We start from the raw sequence: 20184 nt of genomic DNA on the forward strand, positions 1-20184 counted from the left end.
TGGCAATGTCGGTGTGAATTTTAGATGTTCAGTGTTGCTGTGCAAGGTCTCTGTTCTCCCACATTGTTTTACAGGGACCAAACTGAGAGGACATTTATATATGCAGGCATGCCAAATCAGGGGTCAGCAAGGTTTATCTTGCCCGGGCCGGATCGGTCCCGCGGAGATCCCGCTGTGGGCCAGATCGCGAGTGCCTGCGATTTTCGGCATCTGCATCTGCACAGATGCGATTTTTGGCGCTGTGGAAGTGAGTCCCAGCACCATGCTGCACCACTTTAGCGCAGCACGCAAGCGGGCAACTCAGTTCGGGGGCCTTAGGTTGCTGACTCCTATGCCAAATAATGCTCCTTCCTTAACTGTACTACTGCAACATTGCAAATGGTTGGATGCTCACCCAGGCCAAAAAAGAGGAGGAAAAAGTCAATCAAGGCTTTAGCCTATGGAAATGTGTGTGTGTGTGTGTGTGTGTGTGTGTGTGTGTGTTATACATGGGGGAGCTCTTAAACATGCCCTCCACCAACTGCAATGTGAGGATATACTGCCCAGAAACCACTGTGTCACATTGTGATAATAAACCCTAAAGTGATCATTTTCTATGAAGGGCAAAATGCACTTGTATTATTTTAAGGTAAAGGTAAAGGTACCCCTGCCCGTACGGGCCAGTCTTGCCAGACTCTGGGGTTGTGCGCCCATCTCACTTAAGAGGCCAGGGGCCAGCGCTGTCCAGAGACACTTCCGGGTCACGTGGCCAGCGTGACAAAGCTGCATCTGGCGAGCCAGAGCTGCACATGGAAACGCTGTTTACCTTCCCGCTGGTAAGCGGTCCCTATTTATCTACTTGCACCCGGAGGTGCTTTCGAACTGCTAGGTTGGCAGGTGCTGGGACCAAGCAGTGGGAGCGCACCCCGCCGCAGGGATTCGAACCACCGACCTTTTGATCGGCAAGTCCTAGGCGCTGAGGCTTTAGCCCACAGCACCACCTGCGTCCCCTGTATTATTTTACTGTCCTGTTAAAATTCAACAACAAGCTTTGATAACACAGAATCCTATTGCAATTGTAACCTCTCAAGTCTCATCAAATTAGCAAAGCAGCCTGTATTATACAAATGTACAGCTTTAAAACCTAACTAGCTGTATCTAACTCTCACTTCGAATATAAAGACATATAGAAAGGGAGATGATTCCATAGTAACATTAAATTTGACAGACATGTTTCAGCCAAACAATCCCTTTTGACTGCTTAGAAAAGTTTCATAGCTGCAGGTTCTCATTAAATGAGACCCCTATCTATATTTTAAAATACATATCCTTTCAATAATTTGGCTGCAGCAAAGTAAATGTGAATAGGATCCAAGTGTCTTAATTCACCAGAGGTTGAACATGAGGCAGCTGCTAAAATAGCAAATGCCATGTTAGGCATTACTGGGCACATAATGTCAACATCATGAGAAGTAATAAGCCCTCTTAAGGTGTTCAGTTTCTGCATGTGATGGCTGAGCTACAGAGGTGCATTCACAAACCCCATTCTCACTTGTGCTCATTCCACCCCTGATCTTCATGCACTGTGCAGATGTGTCTGAAGGGGGTTTGCAACCATGTTCAACTGAACATGTTTAGATGCCTCCCTGTATTGGGGAACCCTGAATTATCACAAGGAGGCTTCTAATCATGTCCAGACAACTTAGAGGACCCCAGGGGCAGGTCTGACATGGAGGTGGTACATGTGAGGACATTGGGGCAGGGCTTGGATGTGTGCCCTTTGTCCTTCCCCTATTTAGCTTGGAGGTCCTGCAGAGGGCTGTAGCTCCATTCTGCCCCACCTAGTTCTGTTACGGCCAGTTCTGGGTGCCACACTTTAAGGAGGGACAAACTGGAGCATTTCCAGTGGAGGGAAACCAGGGTGATGAAGGATCTTGAGGTCAAGTTGAACATGACCCAGCACGAGAAACCAAGACCCACAAGGAGCACTTAAAAGATCTGAGCATGTTATAGCCTGGAGAATAGAAAGTTAAGGGGAGACACAATAGCAGCCTCCAGATATCTGAAGATTTGTCCCACAGAAGATGGAACACACTTTGTTGCTTCAGAAGAAAAGATCAGAAGCAGTGCTGGATTTATGTATAAGCTAAACAAGCTATAGCTTAGGGCCCCACTCTCTTGGCCCCCCAAAAAAAATTAAAGGAAAAAACAACCTCGGATGTACATTTCCAAAATATAAGATAGATAACAAATAAAATTCAACCTACATACAGTTAGAGCTTAATAATTATTTCACTATTAATATACTTCTTCTTAATTGTATTTCAGTTCAACAATCACTATGATAAAATACATATTTTGTTATGTGCAAATGGCTTTAGATACCTATCAGGTTCATAAATGACCATATAGCATATATTCAACACAAAAAAGCGGCAATTTGTTGTTGACAAAGGACAGCTGGACATATAAAGGGCCCCATTACCTTCAGGATCTTAGGGCCTCATCAAACCTAAATCCGGCCCTGGTCGGAAGCAACTGCAGGGAAGCACATTTCAGCTCAACACAGAAGAAACTTTCCTTTTTAATGGTACAACCTCATTTGACAAGTGAACAGACTGCCTCACAACGTGGTGGGCTCTCACATCTCACATCTGTTAAATATAAAATTGAGTGTCCATTTACTCCCCTTCATATACGGAGTGCCACAGGTGTGACGCTCCTAACCTTTTATCCAGAGTTGCGAAATCAAGTGCAGACTCAATTTCTTCATTTCCCCACTTCCATGGTTTGGGGTTAAATGTGTGCATCAAGGTTCATTCTTGGTATAAGCTTTTGTGTGCATGCACACTTCTTCATGCACACAAAAGCTTATACCAAGAACAAACTTAGTTGGTCTCTAAGGTGCTACTGGACAATTATTTTATTTATATATATATATTTTGACTGCGTCAGAGCAACACGGCTACCTACCTGAATCTAGAATCAAGGTTCACGTTAGACTGAATTGATTCTTAACCAGGGCTTGAAGCTAGATTACAGACTCTGGTGAAAGTAGACCAACAAAAGCATAAACATTTAGCAGATGCAACTTTACACCATGTTTCACACTCAGAGAGGAAGGGAGGCAGCGAGCGCACAGCCTGCTCTCAGTCTTTTAAGTGTGGTTAAGAGATTGCCGACATTGTGTTGACAGCAGCCTAGCATTTCTGCTGTATAGTAATAGCCACCAAGCTTGTGCCTGCTATTTATAAGATTTCCCTTTCTATGTCTGTGTGTGTGTGCGGGTGTGTGTATTCATGCGTTCGTGCGCCAAAAAGGATCAAGAGACCAGCTACACTATCATCAAATCCAAGGAAACGAAAATTACCGCAGATGGACTGAAACCTGCTTCAGCATATGTCTTCCAGATCCGAGCACGGACCGCAGCAGGGTACGGCAGCTTCAGCCGAAGATTTGAGTTTGAAACCAGCCCAGTGTGTAAGTCATTTTAATTACTGTCTGCCCATGTCTCTGTAATGGTTAATAGGAAAGAGTCAGCAGATCGATATCTTTGCAGGGGACACGTCAGCCTCCATCTCCTCCTTCTCTTCTCCCTGTCTCGCCAGAGCCCTTTGTGGCCTTGTGTGTTCAGACGCATCATTCATAAGCGTGGTGAGGGAAAGCTCAGCACATATTTCACCGGCTTGCTTCTCCTCCAGAATTTCAAACTTAAATCTTCTCTGAAGTCTGAATGCTAAAGAACCTCTTCTTTTATCGTCACCCTCTCCCCCAATACAGTGGTACCTCGGGTTACATACGCTTCAGGTTACATATGCTTCAGGTTACAGACCAGAAATAGTGCTTCAGGTTAAGAACTTTGCTTCAGGATGAGAACAGAAATCGTGCTCCAGCGACACAGTGGCAGCAGGAGGCCCCCTTAGCTAAAGTGGTGCTTCAGGTTAAGAACAGTTTCAGGTTAAGAGCGAATTAAGTACTTAACCCGAGGTACCACTGTATATACTGAAATGTAACAATCGTCTCACATATTGTTCAGGTCCTTTAAAATAAATAAAAAACCTCTGGAATGTTAATAGGTTGGCTATACATCTGAAGGAAGCAAGTATCAAGTGTAGTGTAGTAAGTACCATACTGCCACAAGGAGGGTTCCATGTACCCTGTGCTAAAACCATGGTGGACAAACAGAACTTTAAATCTTCCACAGGTCACATGGCAGAAAACCTGAGTCCTCCCAGCTATCTGATTCAATTGTGCCTATATGATGCATGCATTTTATCTCATTCACACATTATATTTTTAGGGGACATGGTGTGTTTTTTTAAAGAAAATGTGTAAATATTGGTGTACATTTGGTGAAGTTATCCTAAAGGGCGATAGCTCATTGGCAGAACAAATGCTTTGCAGACAGAAGGTCCTGGGTTCATTCCTCAGCATCTTAAAGTAGGGCTGGAGAGACTCCTGGCAGGAACCATAGACAGTTTCTACCAGTCACTGTAAACCATGGGTAAGCAAACTAAGGCCCGTGGGCTGGATGCGGCCCAATCACCTTCTAAATCCAGCCTGCGGACGGTCCGGGAATCAACTTTTTTTACATGAGTAGAATGTGTCCTTTTATTTTAAATGCATCTCTGGGTTATTTGTGGGGCCTGCCTGGTGTTTTTACATGAGCAGATTGTGTGCTTTTATTTAAAATGCATCTCTGGGTTATTTGTGGGGCATAGGAATTCGTTCATATTTTTCCCCAAAAAAATATAGTCCGGCCCCCCACAAGGTCTGAGGGACAGTGGACCGGCCCCCTGCTGAAAAAGTTTGCTGACCCCTGCAACAATACAGAGCAAGATGGTCCAACAATTGACTCAATAGGTGGTTACTTCCTGTGTTCCTCAAAGCTTCTTGAATCTGGGTATAATGGTGGCAAGGAAATATACTGGTTGATCTCAGTACTGAGTTGTGGCAAGAGACTAATCTTGGACATTCCTAAGAGGAGCACTTTGAAGTGAACAGCTTTTTAACTGCTCTCCAAATGGGTTTTGTGTGTGTGCGTTTTTTAAAGGATTGTTATCTTAATTACTCCGTGAACATCTTGCATGGGTAACCAAAAAAGCCACCCACCGAAGACGTTTTTACTACATTGGTCCTTGAATTTACAGCCTGAAAATGTAGGCTGCTTTCACTAAGAGCGGATCTACAATACAGACCTTTATATTAGGTTTTTACCATCTTAACTGTCATGGCTCCCCCCCCCCCCCAAAAGCGAACAAAAACATTGGAACCTCATTTTGGAACTCCAGGGGTTTACATGTTGGTTTGTTTTTTTCCCCCTGGGAAATGTAGATGTGCTCTGAATCTCTCTATCTGGTTTCCCTTGTATCCAAGCACTTTAGGTTGTTCAGAGTCACCCTTCAGACCACAACTGATGACCTTTAAATGTTTTGTTCGACTAGAAGAAAGGGGAGATTGAATAGAATCTTTTGTTCTGCAGTTGGATTAAGAAGGAAGGATAGCATGTTACTGTTGACATATCTGTTTACTACAAAGGAGGTGTGAAATTTGGGGAAAGGTCTCACCAATGGCTAATGAGCTTGTTTGATTTAGCGAAATAGTTCTGATTTCCAAAACACAGCTGGAGCTTTTGAAAGATGCAAGAGAGATCATGCTCTGCAGCTTTTTCCAAGGAGTTGATGGTTTTTCTCTGTTTTCTGCTGGTAAAAAATATTAAATAAAGTCTTCATTCTTGTAGTTGAAAATAATGTGTTGTCAAACTGGTTTCTACTCATGGCATGTTGTGAGAGAATTACAACTCAGTATAGACCTGGAGGCTATGATTCCACTTGTGCAAGCTTGGAATCCAGTTTCTGATGTGAATTGTGTTAAAAGGTGTTTCTGGTAGTAATATTTTGAGAAGTGTGACTATGGCCAGAATCCAGAGAACTATGCATCTTATTCCAAAGAGATTTCCAGGCCTAGATTTTTCTAGCAGAAGTACCTTCATGACAGAGGGGAAAGCTGCCTTTCAAATTGTGGGGAGTTCCAAAAGCAGTTTGCACTATAGCACTGTGGAAGTAAGAAATACTCAGAAATTCTGCTTGCTTAGTTCAGTTCAAGCCTCTTCCCCTAGCAACTCTTAGATCCTTGACCACATGCTAGATTTCTTTGCTTGTGTCAATGATAGCCAACTTTTCCAACCATAATTTGACCACGAACAACTGGCATCATATCTTGTCTTCGAAAGAAGACAAACAGAAACATACCTATTCCATCCATCTTTGGGGGGTTGACTTATTGGTCCTTTACTTGGGTTGTTGGCTGTTGATGCTATTTCTAGTGAGGCTTTATTGCGGAAGCAGAACTTTAAGAGATAGAAAAACATGGCAGCTTCAATCCTGGGCATCTCCAGTTAAAGTTCTCAAGAAAGACCTCCAACCACAAATGCGATGGACAGCCTTTGCTGTTTAGAGCAACTTGATGAGATGGAGACAATATCTGACTCAGTGTAAGGAAACTTGATGTGCTGATATATGTTTCACTTATGTTTGATTCACATATATACCTCAAGAGTTTGAGGTATGCAGGTTTTACATATGTGGTATATTATAGGCACAATTTAATTTTTCTGCATTCACATTTCTTATTTTATACTGCTTTGGGTTGTATACAACTTCTGTAAATAAACAAAAGTGTTTCATTGCTGTCCTTCATTAGGGCAGAAAATTACATATTACAAGGAAGTCTGGGCTCCAGCAGAAAACATTGCTATATTGTTGTCGTCATCCCCCTTGCTGTAACAGCTAGTAATAATTCTAATTTCTGTAACATCTAGTAATTCTGATTCACAATTTGCCCCCCAAAAAAGCAACAACTAAAAGATTCCTCCTCACCCCACAAGCAAACACGTTGCTGAAACAAAGTTTTGGACAAAACCAAGGCTGGGTTTTTGTGCTGGACTGAGTATGTGGGTGCCCTTTTGAGCTAGCATTGGAACTTGTGGTGGCGCTGTGGTCTAAACCACTGAGCCTCTTGGGCTTGGTGATCAGAAGGTTGACAGTTCAAATCCACACAATGGGGTGAGCTCCCGTTGCTCTGTCCCAGCTCCTGCCTACCTAGCAGTTCAAAATCACACCTGTGCAAGTAGATAAATAGGTACTGCTGTGGTGAGAAGGTAAATGGCATTTCCATGCGCTCTGGTTGCCATCATGGTGTTCCATTGCGCCAGAAGCAGTTTAGTCACACTGGCCACATGACCCGGAAAGCTGTCTGTCGACAAACGGCGACTCCCTTGGCCTGAAAGCAAGATGAGCACCCCAACCCCATAACCCTAACCTTTACCTTACCTAGTAAATGCAGGTGACGCTGGGGTCTGAACCACAGAGCCCAGGGCTTGCCGATCAGAAGGTCAGCGGTTCAAATCCCCGCGACCTAGCAGTTCAAAAGCACGTCAAAGTACAAGTAGATAAATAGGTACCACTCTGGCGGGAAGGTAAACGGCCTTTCCGTGCACTGCTCTGGTTCTCCAGAAGCGGCTTAGTCATGCTGGCCACATGACCTGGAAGCTGTACGCCAGCTCTCTCGACCAGTAAAGCAAGATGAGTGCTGCAACCCCAGAGTCATCCGCGCCTGAACGTAACGGTCAGGGGTCCCTTTACCTTTACCTACCTAGTAAAAATAATTAAGAAGAGTCCTCAAGCCTTAAATCTTCCACTCCTTATTTAGCACATCTTACCCTGTGTCCTGAAGACATTCTGGTGTGCAGAACCCACTGACAGCAGCCAGTTAACATGGGGTGGGAGTGAGGAACGTTCATTTTTAGGACAACAAGACCACAGAGTAAGATATGCAGTATTGCATCAGGGACAGGCAGACTGAAGACTTGAAGTCACTATAATGAATAAAAATGTCCACTCTTTAGCCTATTGGCTTGGTTAAATTTCACTCGCCACTAATATTTATGCATTCGTGCCTGTTTAAAATTGTACAATTGACATGTTTATTACATTTCCATATAATTTCAATTAAGGAAATATTTAGTGACAGGGAGAAAAATCCCTTCATTTCCCTTTTGAATAGAAACCCACTCTCTCCATTTGTTTTCTAAATTTAAATTTGCCAGCCTTTGATTGTTTGTCTTGAGCTCTTATAATCTGCTCTCTCTCTCTTTTAATGCTGTCAGTTTTCTCATTTTCATTGAATGTTACCTTTTTAAAATGAAATAGATTTTAAAGGAAAAGGAGACAAGAGCCATGGAGCCAATGAGCAATCTATTAATAGAGAAAAGAGCTCCATGATGCAAACATTAATGTAATAAAAATGATCTATTTAATGTATTTTATATTGCATTAACCATTAATCATGTCCTATAAGTAGAAACAAAACCTTATTATAGTGCCAGATAAATCTCTTATTGTGAATCTTGGATACAGTAGAAAAGTTTCTATTTCAGAGTAATTCAGTAATCATGTTTCAGGTTATTTATAAATAACCTGCTGGCATTTTGACACCGTTGGTCTATTTCCATCCTGACCTTAAACTTCTGAGCAGAAATACCCATAATAATGTTATAAAGGTCTACCATGTAAATCAGAAGCATTGCCTAGATTATTATTTTTATGGGAACAGCCAATTCTAATGAAATCTGTCTAAAGCTTCAATTCTATAATCACTTACCTGGGAATAAAGCCCTTGGAACACACTGAAACTTATTTCTGAGTAGACACACATAGGATTGCCCAGTGAAAATGCTTTTCAGTTATTAATGAACTGCCTTTAGAAAACTCTCAGAAACAAGTACATGCTGTTACAGTTACCAAATTGAATTGATGCTGGATTTCTCTTCACTGGGAAAGAATTCCAGTTAGAGCAGAATGTTTTCTTGGGAATCAGAGAGAGGAGTAGAATCTAAAGTGGGATTTTTGAGGGCTCCCCATCACAGCGAAACTTGTTGATAACTGCCTCTTCTGTCTCTAAATCTGCAGCACTAATTAGAACTCTAATGGACAGTTTGCAATGTATCTGTGTCCGTCCAATCGTTATGAAAGCATAACTATTGACTATCATTTAGTTCCATGCTGCTCAACTGGTGATTTACTGATCAAATACCGTGTTTCATTTTTCACATCACACTAAGTCAAAGAATGGCTTGCCACAAATGCATGAGTTCTGGGAGAGGAGATAGTGACTTCTGCGCTACCTGGGACTAAGCCAAAGTTTGGCTGAGTCTGTCTTCCCAAGCCCGGCTCATGGTTTGTCTCACTCCGGACAAACCACAAGTGGTAAATGAAGAGCAGACCTTAGTTATAGCTCATGGTTAGTCTGGAGCAAGACAAGCCACAAGCCCAGGTTTGGACAGCATTCTAAGCCGAACCATAGCTTAACTTGGGGTAGTGTTACAGCAGGAGGATTGGGGGAGGAGCGCAGTGGTCTCATTTCTGGGAACCCCCACATTCACACAAAACCATGGTTTGGCTTAGTATAAGGTTACCAGATTTTATCTCAATGAATCCGGGGACACTTTAAATAAATAAATACTACACATTCTGGATGCCGATGCTGCAGCAATGGCAGTGGCAGAGGGGCGGCTGCTGCCTTGACCTCAACCACCATGTTTCTCCTTCCTCCGGGGCTTCTATCTCCTTTCTCCATGAGCCTCGGCAGCCCCTGAGTTGTTGGTTCTTCAGTGGTGGTGGTGAAGCAGTGCACGGTGGGTCAGGCATGGAAGGCGGAGAAGGAGAGCCGAGAGGGGTGGCAAGGCTCGGGCAGCGCAATGCCTCCCTTCCCATCGGAGCAGCCCCAATCCCATTCCTACTTGCGTGCAAGCAGGAGGGTGCGGGGATCCCTCAGCTGGGAAGGGAGGCTTCCCATTGCCTAACTGAGAGATCCCTACCCACTCCTGCTTGCACGCAAGCTCTGATAGGCAGCGTGAAGCCTCCCTTCACAGTTGAGAGATCCCTGCCCCGCTCCTGTTTGCACGCAAGTAGGAGTTGGGAGGCTGCTCCGATAGGCAGCATGAAGCCTCCCTTCACAGCTTAGTTGCGGGGGTCAGGGAAGGTGGAGGCAGCCCGGAAGCTGCATCTGAGAGCCCCTGCACCACCATCATATGGGGACTTCCAAGCAGCTCCTGAAGCCAGCCAGAGTCAACTGCTCTGGGCTGCTGAGACTGCCGCATTTCCTGGGGACATTAGATGAAATCCGGGGACATTCCGGGGATGGAATTTGTCCGGGGACTTATTCGCAAATCCGGGGACTGTCCCTGGGAAATGGGGATGTCTGGTAACCCTAGCTTAGTATTACATGCAAACCCTAGCTTAGTATTACACTCTGTGTGCACAAAACATAAAGTTTGAACAAATGGAGGTGGAACTTTACAGTTTGAACAAATGGAGTTGCCATCAAACTTCGTCTGAAGTTCAGTTTCCAGGCAATTTAGGAAGTTGCTGCTTTGAGAGGAAATACAAAGAAATTACAAAGTTTCTCTGGGAAGCAAGGCAGCGTCCGCACACCTCCATAACAGGCAAAATGCAGCTTGCACAAAATCAGTTCCTTGACCTCGGCAGGCTTGCTAAAACTAAAAACACAGGTTTGTCATTATTTTCTTTCCAAAATAACAAAGTGACAAAAAACCCCAGACATGCTAAAGAATTATTTAAGCCACAGCTCCTCTCTATCAGGCTTGAAGCAGGGCCCGTCCTGGAGGTCGATGGCAGTTTTAACCTTAATCTCCCTTTTTGTCTCTTCTCTCAGCAGTAGCTGCATCCAGCGATCAGAGCCAGATCCCTATAATTGCTGTGTCTGTTACAGTGGGAGTGATCCTCTTGGCTGTTGTTATTGGTTTCCTTCTCAGCGGAAGGTAAGAGGCAAAAACTTGTGTTTTTGTACTTCTCAACACTTTTTTCCTCTCTATTTCCACCCTCCTCTGACCTCCCCTTTTACTTCAATCTAGCCAGCTGTATTTGCAGGATGTTTCTTCACAAACTAAAGAACATGAAAGCACTGTAGTCTATTAAACATGGGGTGATATTCTCATGGGTGGAGGAAGGGGTGTGTGGTCACCCCGGGTGTTACCACTGAGCAGGGAGACAAAATGCCAGGAGGCACTCACCGCGGGGCCTGCAGCGCGCCTGAGCCATGCGTCTCTCCTGGGAGTGATGTGGTGGCTTGGGTGCCCATAGGCTCTGCGCTGCCCCAAACGGTCCACCCGCCGCCTCTCCCTCAGCTGTAGGGCGGCTGAGTGGGAGGAGGCAGGCAGACTCCTTGGAGACCCCGCGGAGCATCCTGCCCCGGCTCGCCCCGCCCCACGGGCAGCTGGCCCCGCCCCTGGTGCAGGGCACATGCACCACCCCAGATGCCTAATCAGCTTGCTCCACCGCTGGATATTCTCTCTGCAAAGAGAGCTTCACCTATGCTTCCCTAAGATGCTTGTCTCTAACGTTCAGAATGCTGCAGCGAGACTCCTTATGGGGTCCTCGCCATGGGATCACATTCATCCAGTGCTTTACCAGCTGCACTGGCTCCTGTTGGAGTACAGGGTCAGGTTTAAGGTGCTGGTTTTGACCTTTAAAGCCCTATGTGGCCTAGGACCCTTGTACCTACAGGATCGCCTCTCCTGGTGTGCCCCGCGGAGGACCGTAAGGTCCATAAATAACAACACTTTGGAAGTCCTGAGCCCCAAGGAGGTTAGATTGGCCTGAACCAGGGCGAGGGCCTTTTCAGCTCTGGTCCCGGCCTGGTGGAAAGCCCTACTGCAGGAGATCAGAGCCCTGCGGGATTTGATATCTTTCCGCAGGGCCTGCAAGATGGAGCGGTTTCACCTGACCTTTAGGCTGGACTCAGTCTAACCCCCCCCCCCATTTTATTTTATGATGGAACCCCTTATATGGGATTTTGTATATAAATTTTCCCTTGGCTCTTTTTGCTGGCCCATGTAGAACCAGCATGGATAGCTGGCCCTGGTGAATATTTGACATTTTCTCCCCTTATGGCTTTGATCTATAGGCTACCACTAAAATGAGGCTGCATTTTAAACTGTATTCTAACTTATATTTTAATCAACTGTTTGGTTTTTAAAAAAATGTTTTTGCTGTATTTATATTCAGTGTTAGCTGCCTTGGTCAGGGAAGGCAGGGTATAAATAAAAATTTATTGCTATTATTGTGATTATTATACAGAGGTGAGCACCTATTTTACTTTGCCTAGTCAGCAGAATGGCAATCTGTTCTCTGCACGATGGGCAAAATGTGGCCCCGACAACCCATCAACTCATCAGGATAACCTTACTGTAGGTCTGGATTCATGTAAGGTTGCTGTTGCACAGGAAGCGCTCATCATATTGAGTTGAGCCATGGGGGACGAGGGAGAGAGATGAGAATCAGAAAAAGACAATAGCTGATCCATCTTCCATTGTGCTGCGGGAGGGCAGTGGGAGGGAGGGAGCGGAGTGCAAGCCAACAGCTCTCCTTGTGTAGGTGAGAACACGGCAGCCAACACTTTCTGCAGGGTCCTGCTGTGAACCTGTCCTTCTTGTGCTAATTTTGCTCTTCCGGTGAGTGTCTCTACTGTAGTCTGCTCAGGAGTGGATTTTTGGTAATATGGTGCCCTGTGTGAGATAAAAAATGGCCCCCTCCCACCCAAAATAGTTCTAACTTTGAGTAGGTACCCATACAGGTTGTTGTTGTTATTGTTGTTATATTGCACCCCCTGGACTCAGTGCCCCATGCAGGGGAACTGCCCACACCATCCTAAATCCAGTGCTGTTCTGCTTCTCCTGAACTGTGGTGGGACAGGCAAAAAGGGTCGCAATGCAATGTTGGTTCTTGCTCCACCCACCATCAACTTTGGCTCCACCCACCATTGGCTCTAATCTCACTTACTTTTCCTGTGGGTCACTGGCCCTTCATAGAAAAGTTTTCCCCATTCCTGGTTTAAACAAGCCACAGTTCTATGCGTTTGGACATCACAGGGAAGTGTGGTTTGTTTCAAAGTGACTTCCAATTCAAAAAAATAAGAGAGGAGGAGCACACATGCTTGGAGCTCACTAAAGCTTGTTCATGTCACAGGAAACCGTGGTTTGGAATGACATCTGAATCATGCCTTTTTGAGTGACGATGGTTCTGGGATGCTCAAAACTGTTAAGAATCCACATTCATTGTTCCTAAAAAGCCCTTCAGCATTATTTGGCTTATGCGGTAGCTTTCCTTCATGAATTTCAAAACTTGGCTGGTGCTTTGAGTGGCTCTTCACAATCCAAACTAAAACAGTTAAAAACAAAAAAAAAACCATCCTCCAGCTTTTCCAGCTAGCAGCCAATTTGGGAATGAAAGCAAAGGGGAGCTGATTTAAGAGGCAGAAATTATTTTAGCCCTGCTGTGTTTGTCTTGGATATGATTTTGAACGAATTCGTGGAGTGTCTTAACATGCTGTGGCATTACAAGGTGGTTGGGTTTTTTTATGCATTCCAAGCCAAGCTAAAGCCATTTTCTAGATTCTGCTAATCATTTTGTGGGCATATTTTGAGCCCAGACTAGTGCTTAGCAGACATCATGGGGTTCAAGTTCTTTGTAATTATTTCTAGCAAGTATCAACACTTGGCTACAGCATTGCTGGGCTCAAGCACAGCCGCAGCAGGGAGTTGCCGCTCCTTATCTATGCGTTTTTGGTCTGGGCGAGGAAAGACCAATTTGCTAAAAACCCAGGCAGAGGGGTAAATGGCTGTTCCACTTACTGCATCTTACTGTATGGGATGATCTGATTCAGAGTGGAAGCAAACATTGCACACCAATGCATGCAATTAAAACCCTCACAGCTACTTTCTTCTTTTTTGGAAATGGCTTCAGATGGGAGGCAGATTATATTGGGGTGGGGAGCAGGGTTATGAAGTATTCCCAAACCCTGGCAGGGGACACAGTGTGCTCCTTCTGGGGCACAATGTCCAGCTTTGGTCCTCACCCTGCACTCAGCTCTCACCCGTGGCTCCCCGAAATTGTCAGCATGCAACAGCGGCCACACCCTGGGAACGGCTTTGACTGGCTGGCTAAACCAGGTGAGGGTAGCTGAACCTTCGGTTATTGAGGGGCTTCACCTGCATGCAGACACAGGCTCTGGCAGATTGAGCAGACAAGACCAAGAGTGGGTCCAAAGGTTAAGAAGGCAGTTGTAGTTGAGTAAGATTGTCTTCCATGAACACAGTTTTAACAGTGAGTCCATAAGTGATTGTGGAGGCCAAGTCTGGATCTACACGTCCTTCCACAGTGGGGACATAGGTTTCTGGGGAGGAGTTGATCACAGTGAGGGTTTGCCAAGCGTGCCTTCCTCTTAGCATGTTTCTCCCTTTCGTCCTGAGTTCAAGCGTCTCCAAAGCCCATGACACCTTTAATAAAGGTTGTTGTCCAATTGGAGCACTCGCAGGCCAGTGTTTCCCAGTTCTCGGTGTGTATACTACATTTTTAAAGATTTGCCTTGCGAGAGTCTTTAAACCTCTTTTGTTGACCACCAGCATTATGCTTTCCATTTTAAAGTTCGGAATAGAGTAATTGCTTTGGAAGACGTTCATCAGGCATCCGCACAACATGAACGGTCCAACGAAGCTGATGTTGAAGAATCATTGCTTCTTGTACTTATACTTGGTTTTGCCTTCACAGAAAGCAGTACTGGTCTAAACAGACCATTGGCTCAGTATAAGTGTATAAGACTTTGTGGTGGCATAAACCATCCAATGGCTACTCTAAAGTGTTGACACTTCATTCCGTTTGTCAGCTACAACTACAATCTTTCTGTTTGTTTTTTCATAAGTGTCACAAATAGCAGGCTGGCATTCTGATGCCCTATTGTACCATAGGACACCTGAGTCCAGTGGCAACAGTCCTCTGCAACCAAAGGTCAGGCAAGCATTAGTCACAGTGGTACTGTGGAAATGCATTAGTTTCTGAAAGTTTATGGATGCCTGGAGAATTTGAAATTAGCCCTGTTTTGTCCTCAACAATCAAGCTGCATTTTAACCTCATTTTCTTGCATCTATTCTAAACTCCCTTATTAAATAACGTGCCTTCTGATCGAGGTCATATTGCTGTTAAGCAAAATATTGATGGACGCTTTAATCATATGTTCGTTCCTTTTCTAAAAGCACAAAACAACATATTTTTTTTACTGTCTGAAAAGGAATTATTCTGGAAGATTAAAATAAGAGGTCATTAGAAGGCTTTGGGGTTGCTGTTGTTTTGTGAAACCCAACTGTTTGCTTGTTTTTATTAGACAAGCAGCAATGTTCATGGCACTTTTGCAAAGTGACATAAAAACACACACAAAAAGAAACAAAAAACACATGCATGGTCCTTGCTTGATGGAGCTAGCATTGTAAATTTCAGTAACAGAGGGGAAAGCAGGTTCAAAAGGTTTTTAAATAAACAAGAGCAAATGCAGCTACCTGTATTTAACCTTTGTTTCCACTGATGTAAAAGTGAGAGGTGCACTTTTGTTACACCCCAACTACAAATCTCAGAGCAATTTAACAGTCAATCCTTCCTCACAGGAAGCTCTGGGAATTGGAGAATAGAGGTCTCTTAACTACTATCAGCACCCTTCACAAACTAGAGCTCCCATAATTCTTTGGTAGAAGCCATGACAGTTTAAAGTGGTAGCGAGGTGCTTTAAATGTGTGGCTGTGAAAAGTATCTCAAACTATCTAGCTCTGAAAATACAATGTTATACATCTGCTGTGATTTACGGAGCGCCATGTGCACTTTGTTTCTCACACTCAGGAACAGTAATTGTAAATATTAGTATAGACGGCGTGCAGCCCAACTGCTCAGGGAATTAATCTGTCAGTAGCAGAATGCTTACAGCCCGGCATCTGCATAGGGAGGGAAACGCATCAAAGCTTAACACAAACCTGGGAACAGGTGAACCTGGGAGGGTGGCTGGTCTGAGAACTGGAAAACCAAAGGCAAGAGACTTCTGGGAGTCCGGGACTGAATGCTCCAAGGGAGTTGGGCTGAGGCCAGGGAAGGACTTTGGTCCTTCAAGTTTCAGTGAGGCCAAAATTTGGCATGCATGATCCACCTCTCGCCTTCCATTCTGCTCAGTTCTCTACGTCCTAGTTGCGATGCCCTGCAGTTCCCCCTGGACTCGATGCCCAGTGTGGGGGAACCAGCCACGCTGCCTTAAATCTACCTGTGCCAAGACAAGGGAGGTCAGTGGGCTAAGGAAGAGATGGCAGCCTGAATTGATGAACTGCAAGGGATTTGTGAAAAGGGCTGCAGAGCACTAAGGACACTATGCTGTATTCAAGGAAGGATAGGAAGAAAGGCCTCGGCCCAGTATACCTGAAGGAGCATCTCCACCCCCATCGTTCAGCCAGGACATTGAGGGCCTTCTGGCAGTTCTCTCACTGCGAGAAGCGAAGTTACAGGGAACCAGGGCCTCCTTGGTAGTGGCGCCCGCTCTGTGGAACAACCTCCCATCACATGTCAAGGAAATAAACAACTATCTGACATTTAGAAGATATCTGAAGGCAGCCCTGTTTAGGGAAGTTTTTAATTACTGATGTTTCAATCTATTTTTAATCTTTTGTTGGAAGTGGCACAGGGTAGCTGGGGAAACTCAGCCAGATGGGCAGGGTATAAACAATATATTATTATTATTATTATTATTATTATTATTATTATTATTATTATTATTATGGTGTTTGAGGCAAGCAAGGAAGCACTATTTAAGTAACTAAGCTAGCCCATTTAACTAACTATTTAAGCTAGCCCATACACTGGAATTATATATTTTTTAAAATGCATGTAAAATATATATATTCCTGGACAGAATTCTGGGAGCTGTAGTTCACCCCTCACAGAGTTTCACTTCTCAGCAGCCCTTAACAAACCTCACTGCCCAGAATTCTTTGCAAGGAAAACGTGTTTCGAATGAGTTTTAAAGGTATCATGTGTGAATAGCCAGAGTTCAGGGCTACAAGACTAGAAAGATAAAAAAAGCTAAGGCGGGCCATGGAAGGACGATTTCTGCAGAAAAGGGAACAAATGATGGCAATTCTTCTTGACAAAGGGGGGGTGTCCTTGTGTTTTAATACTAATTGGGTAGTCACACAGGAACACAGGGCTGTCACTAGACGATTCATTAGTGATAGATACGTCTTCACTGAATTAAGCAGCAAGGGAGATTTGAATTTAGTGCTTCCAAGAGTTCCCAAGCAAAAGTATAGAGAGTTGGGACATTCTGTTTCCATTTCAAGAGAGGTTGTCTAAGGGATCTACAAAACGCATCCTGCCCTAATTTTTTTAACCATTGCCAGCTAACATTTCCAGGGAAAACTGAGACTTTGACTCAAAGAGATAATGTGAGGACCTAAAACAGAGGCAGGAACATACTCTTTTCTTATTTGTGGCATTCCATAACTTGTTTCTCACCGGCAACTGAGTGTGTGACTCTGCCAGATCCTTTCTTGGCTACATGCCATCACCTGCGCTTTGCCAGAGTTGAGCCTAGGACAATATTGTATGGCCCAGCTCAGTCTATTAAAATATTAAGATGGATGAGACTGCAGTTGTGCTGGTTTCTCTTGCTAAGGAACCAATTCCCAGCTGGTAAGCTGCAAATTCAGACCTCATCTCAACCAAATCAAACCTCACAAACTGATGCTAGGTAGTCCTTACAGATATCAGGGCCCATATAGAGAGATGTTTCCCCTCGTAAAGGTAAAGGGACCCCTGACCATTAGGTCCAGTTGTGACCAACTCTGGGGTTGCGGCGCTCATCTCACTTTATTGGCCGAGGGAGCCGGCGTACAGCTTCCGGGTCATGTGGCCAGCATGACTGAGCCGCTTCTGGCGAACCAGAGCAGTGCACGGAAACGCCGTTTACCTTCCCACCGGAGTGGTACCTATTTATCTACTTGCACTTTGACATGCTTTCGAACTGCTAGGTTGGCAGGAGCAGGGACCGAGCAGCGGGAGCTCACCCCGCCGCGGGGATTCAAACCGCCAACCTTCCGATCGATAAGCCCTAGGCTCTGTGGTTTAACCCACAGCGCCACCCGCGTCCCCCCTCTTACATAATCCTAAACCAGGGTCATCCAATTATGCTGAATATTGGAAGATTCAGAACAGGCAAAATAAAGCACTTCTTCACAAGTTGTGTAGTGAAAATACGGTAAATGGAATTTTCTTCCACAGTATGTAGTGATGGTTGGCAATTTGGATGGCCTTAAAAGGAGCTTAGACAAATTCATGGAGGATAGAGGCTTTCAGTGGCTACTGGCCACTGTTGTACCGCCAGTATTGTCAGTGCTATGCCTCTGAGACATGTGAGTGGGGAAAATGCAGTTGTTTTCAGGACCTTCTTGCAGACATCTCAAAGTCCTCTGGCAGGCCAGTGTGAGAACAGTATTCTGGTTAAGGTGGTCTCTGATCCAGCAGGGCTGTTACGCTCTAGGGTGCATCATCTTTGGACAGCAGTCAATGAAAGTTGACTTGCATATAGTAAAGCAGCACCTCAGGGAAAGACGTATGCTAAACCTCTCTCTCTGGTGGGAGTGTTTTTGTCTGTTTAAATGTGCAAAGTGTTCAGATACCTGGACTGGTGGTTGTTGTTGTTGTTGTTATTATTATTATTATTATTATTATTATTATTATTATTATTATACTTCTCTGAACTGGATTCTCGTCTTATAAGCACATCAGTAAAGAGCTCACAGCCGCCCAATGGAGGCCTTTATCATCCATTACCGCACTATATGAATCATTTTCTAGTGTAGTCTTGTAAAAACCAGTTACGTTGGGTTGTGTGCGCGCCTCATGCCATCCCTTCACCAATAAGATTTGTCATTCTCCCATCAGCCCGTTTTCTCTCTTATAAATTTGTTAGAGGAACACTTTTACAGCCTCAGTTTTACGAAGCATGCCATAAATATTTCACTAGGTGATTGCCAGTGTGAAAGTAGGTTTGTTACCAGATAAAATGCCACAGGAATATTTAGAATGGAAATGCCACTCTTCTGTTTTACATTTATTGAACAACATTGACCTGTGTCCTGGGCCTCATTTTTTTCTTACAGTATGATGGGAATAAGAGGCATAAATTTTCAGGGGAATAAGTCGTTTCCAAGGTATGGAAAAGATAAACCAACTACAATGTATTTTTAGCAGCTGAAGAACTCATTCAGTTTATTTTTGATAAACCAAGCCTTAATGCTTGATACGTTCCGCAATGACTGATATAGCACAGTTAAATCTTGGCATTTGGTAATACAGCAGTAGGCATAAATGTTCCCTTGTAGGACAATTTTATTTCCTGAAGTGTGCATAAAACAAATAGAAAGGCTTGTCTCCATCCTTTAGATTACATTTCTTGCCATTGACAATATAAAGGAATGGCTGTGTTAACAGGCCTCTGCTTGTAAAAAACACTTTACTAATCAGTTATCAGGATCAAACAAGCCTGTTTCAAGAATTCTTGGTCCCCTTTAAGGAGGGCTATTGAGACCCCAAATCCTACCAGGATTTTCCTGTATCCTCTTTCTTTTTCTGAATTAAAAGGGGGCTGTGGATATCAGATCCCGCAGGACCCCAAGTACAGATGATGCCAATATTTTATCTAGCCCTTTTTTCTTTTCCCCAGACAAGGGTTGAATAGGGCATGCTTTGTATCCATTTGAAAAATCTTGGTACAAACAGGGCATCTTTGCATTCCTTATTTGATAATTTGCCTGTTGTGTGATGGTTTTGGTGAGAAGCTTCCTTACAGCATGCCATAAATCTTGTTCAATAACAGGAGGTGTGGCTACAGCAAAGCAAAGCAGGACCCTGAAGAAGAAAAGATGCATTTTCATAATGGTCACAGTGAGTAAAGTTCAGATAATATGCTAGAGAACTGCATGGCTTTCCAGTATTTTTGTCTTGATATGGTATAATACATAGCATTATAGTTCTATACTGCTTAGGGGCAGGCAGAAACAATAGGCTCACCTTCTCTGACTTTTGGTAGAAAGTGGAATGGGTTTATTCCACTTTGCCAAGACGGCAAAATAGGTAGAACATGAGACTCTTAATATTAGGATTGTGGGTTCGATTCCCACATTGGGCAAAAAGATCCCTGTATTGCAGAAGGGTTGGACTAGATGACCCTTGTGAACCCTTCCAGCTCTACAATTCCATGATTCTGCAATTCATTCCAGTTCGGTAAAGAGAAGATGACAGAATCTTACCCCAGTCCTAC

The 20184-nt window shown here is 44.2% G+C and overlaps 1 protein-coding gene across 9 annotated transcripts in view; it reads left to right on the forward strand.

Moving 5' to 3' along the window:
- The window catches only part of EPHA5 (EPH receptor A5), a 248584-nt gene that overhangs the window by 185754 nt on the left and 42646 nt on the right, over positions 1-20184 (forward strand). For 4 of the 9 annotated variants that reach the window (XM_083709143.1, XM_083709149.1, XM_083709145.1 and 1 more), the window contains 3 exons: positions 3300-3459; positions 10714-10819; positions 19741-19808. In XM_083709143.1, coding sequence (XP_083565269.1) covers positions 3300-3459; positions 10714-10819; positions 19741-19808 — 334 coding nt within the window. The remainder of the gene's footprint in view (positions 1-3299; positions 3460-10713; positions 10820-19740; positions 19809-20184) is intronic. The other 5 variants (XM_083709144.1, XM_083709146.1, XM_083709148.1 and 2 more) reach the window with 3 other exon arrangements.

The sequence above is a fragment of the Podarcis gaigeae genome (genome assembly GCF_964106915.1).
Source record: "Podarcis gaigeae genome assembly, chromosome: 13".
Classification (NCBI taxonomy): domain Eukaryota; kingdom Metazoa; phylum Chordata; class Lepidosauria; order Squamata; family Lacertidae; genus Podarcis; species Podarcis gaigeae.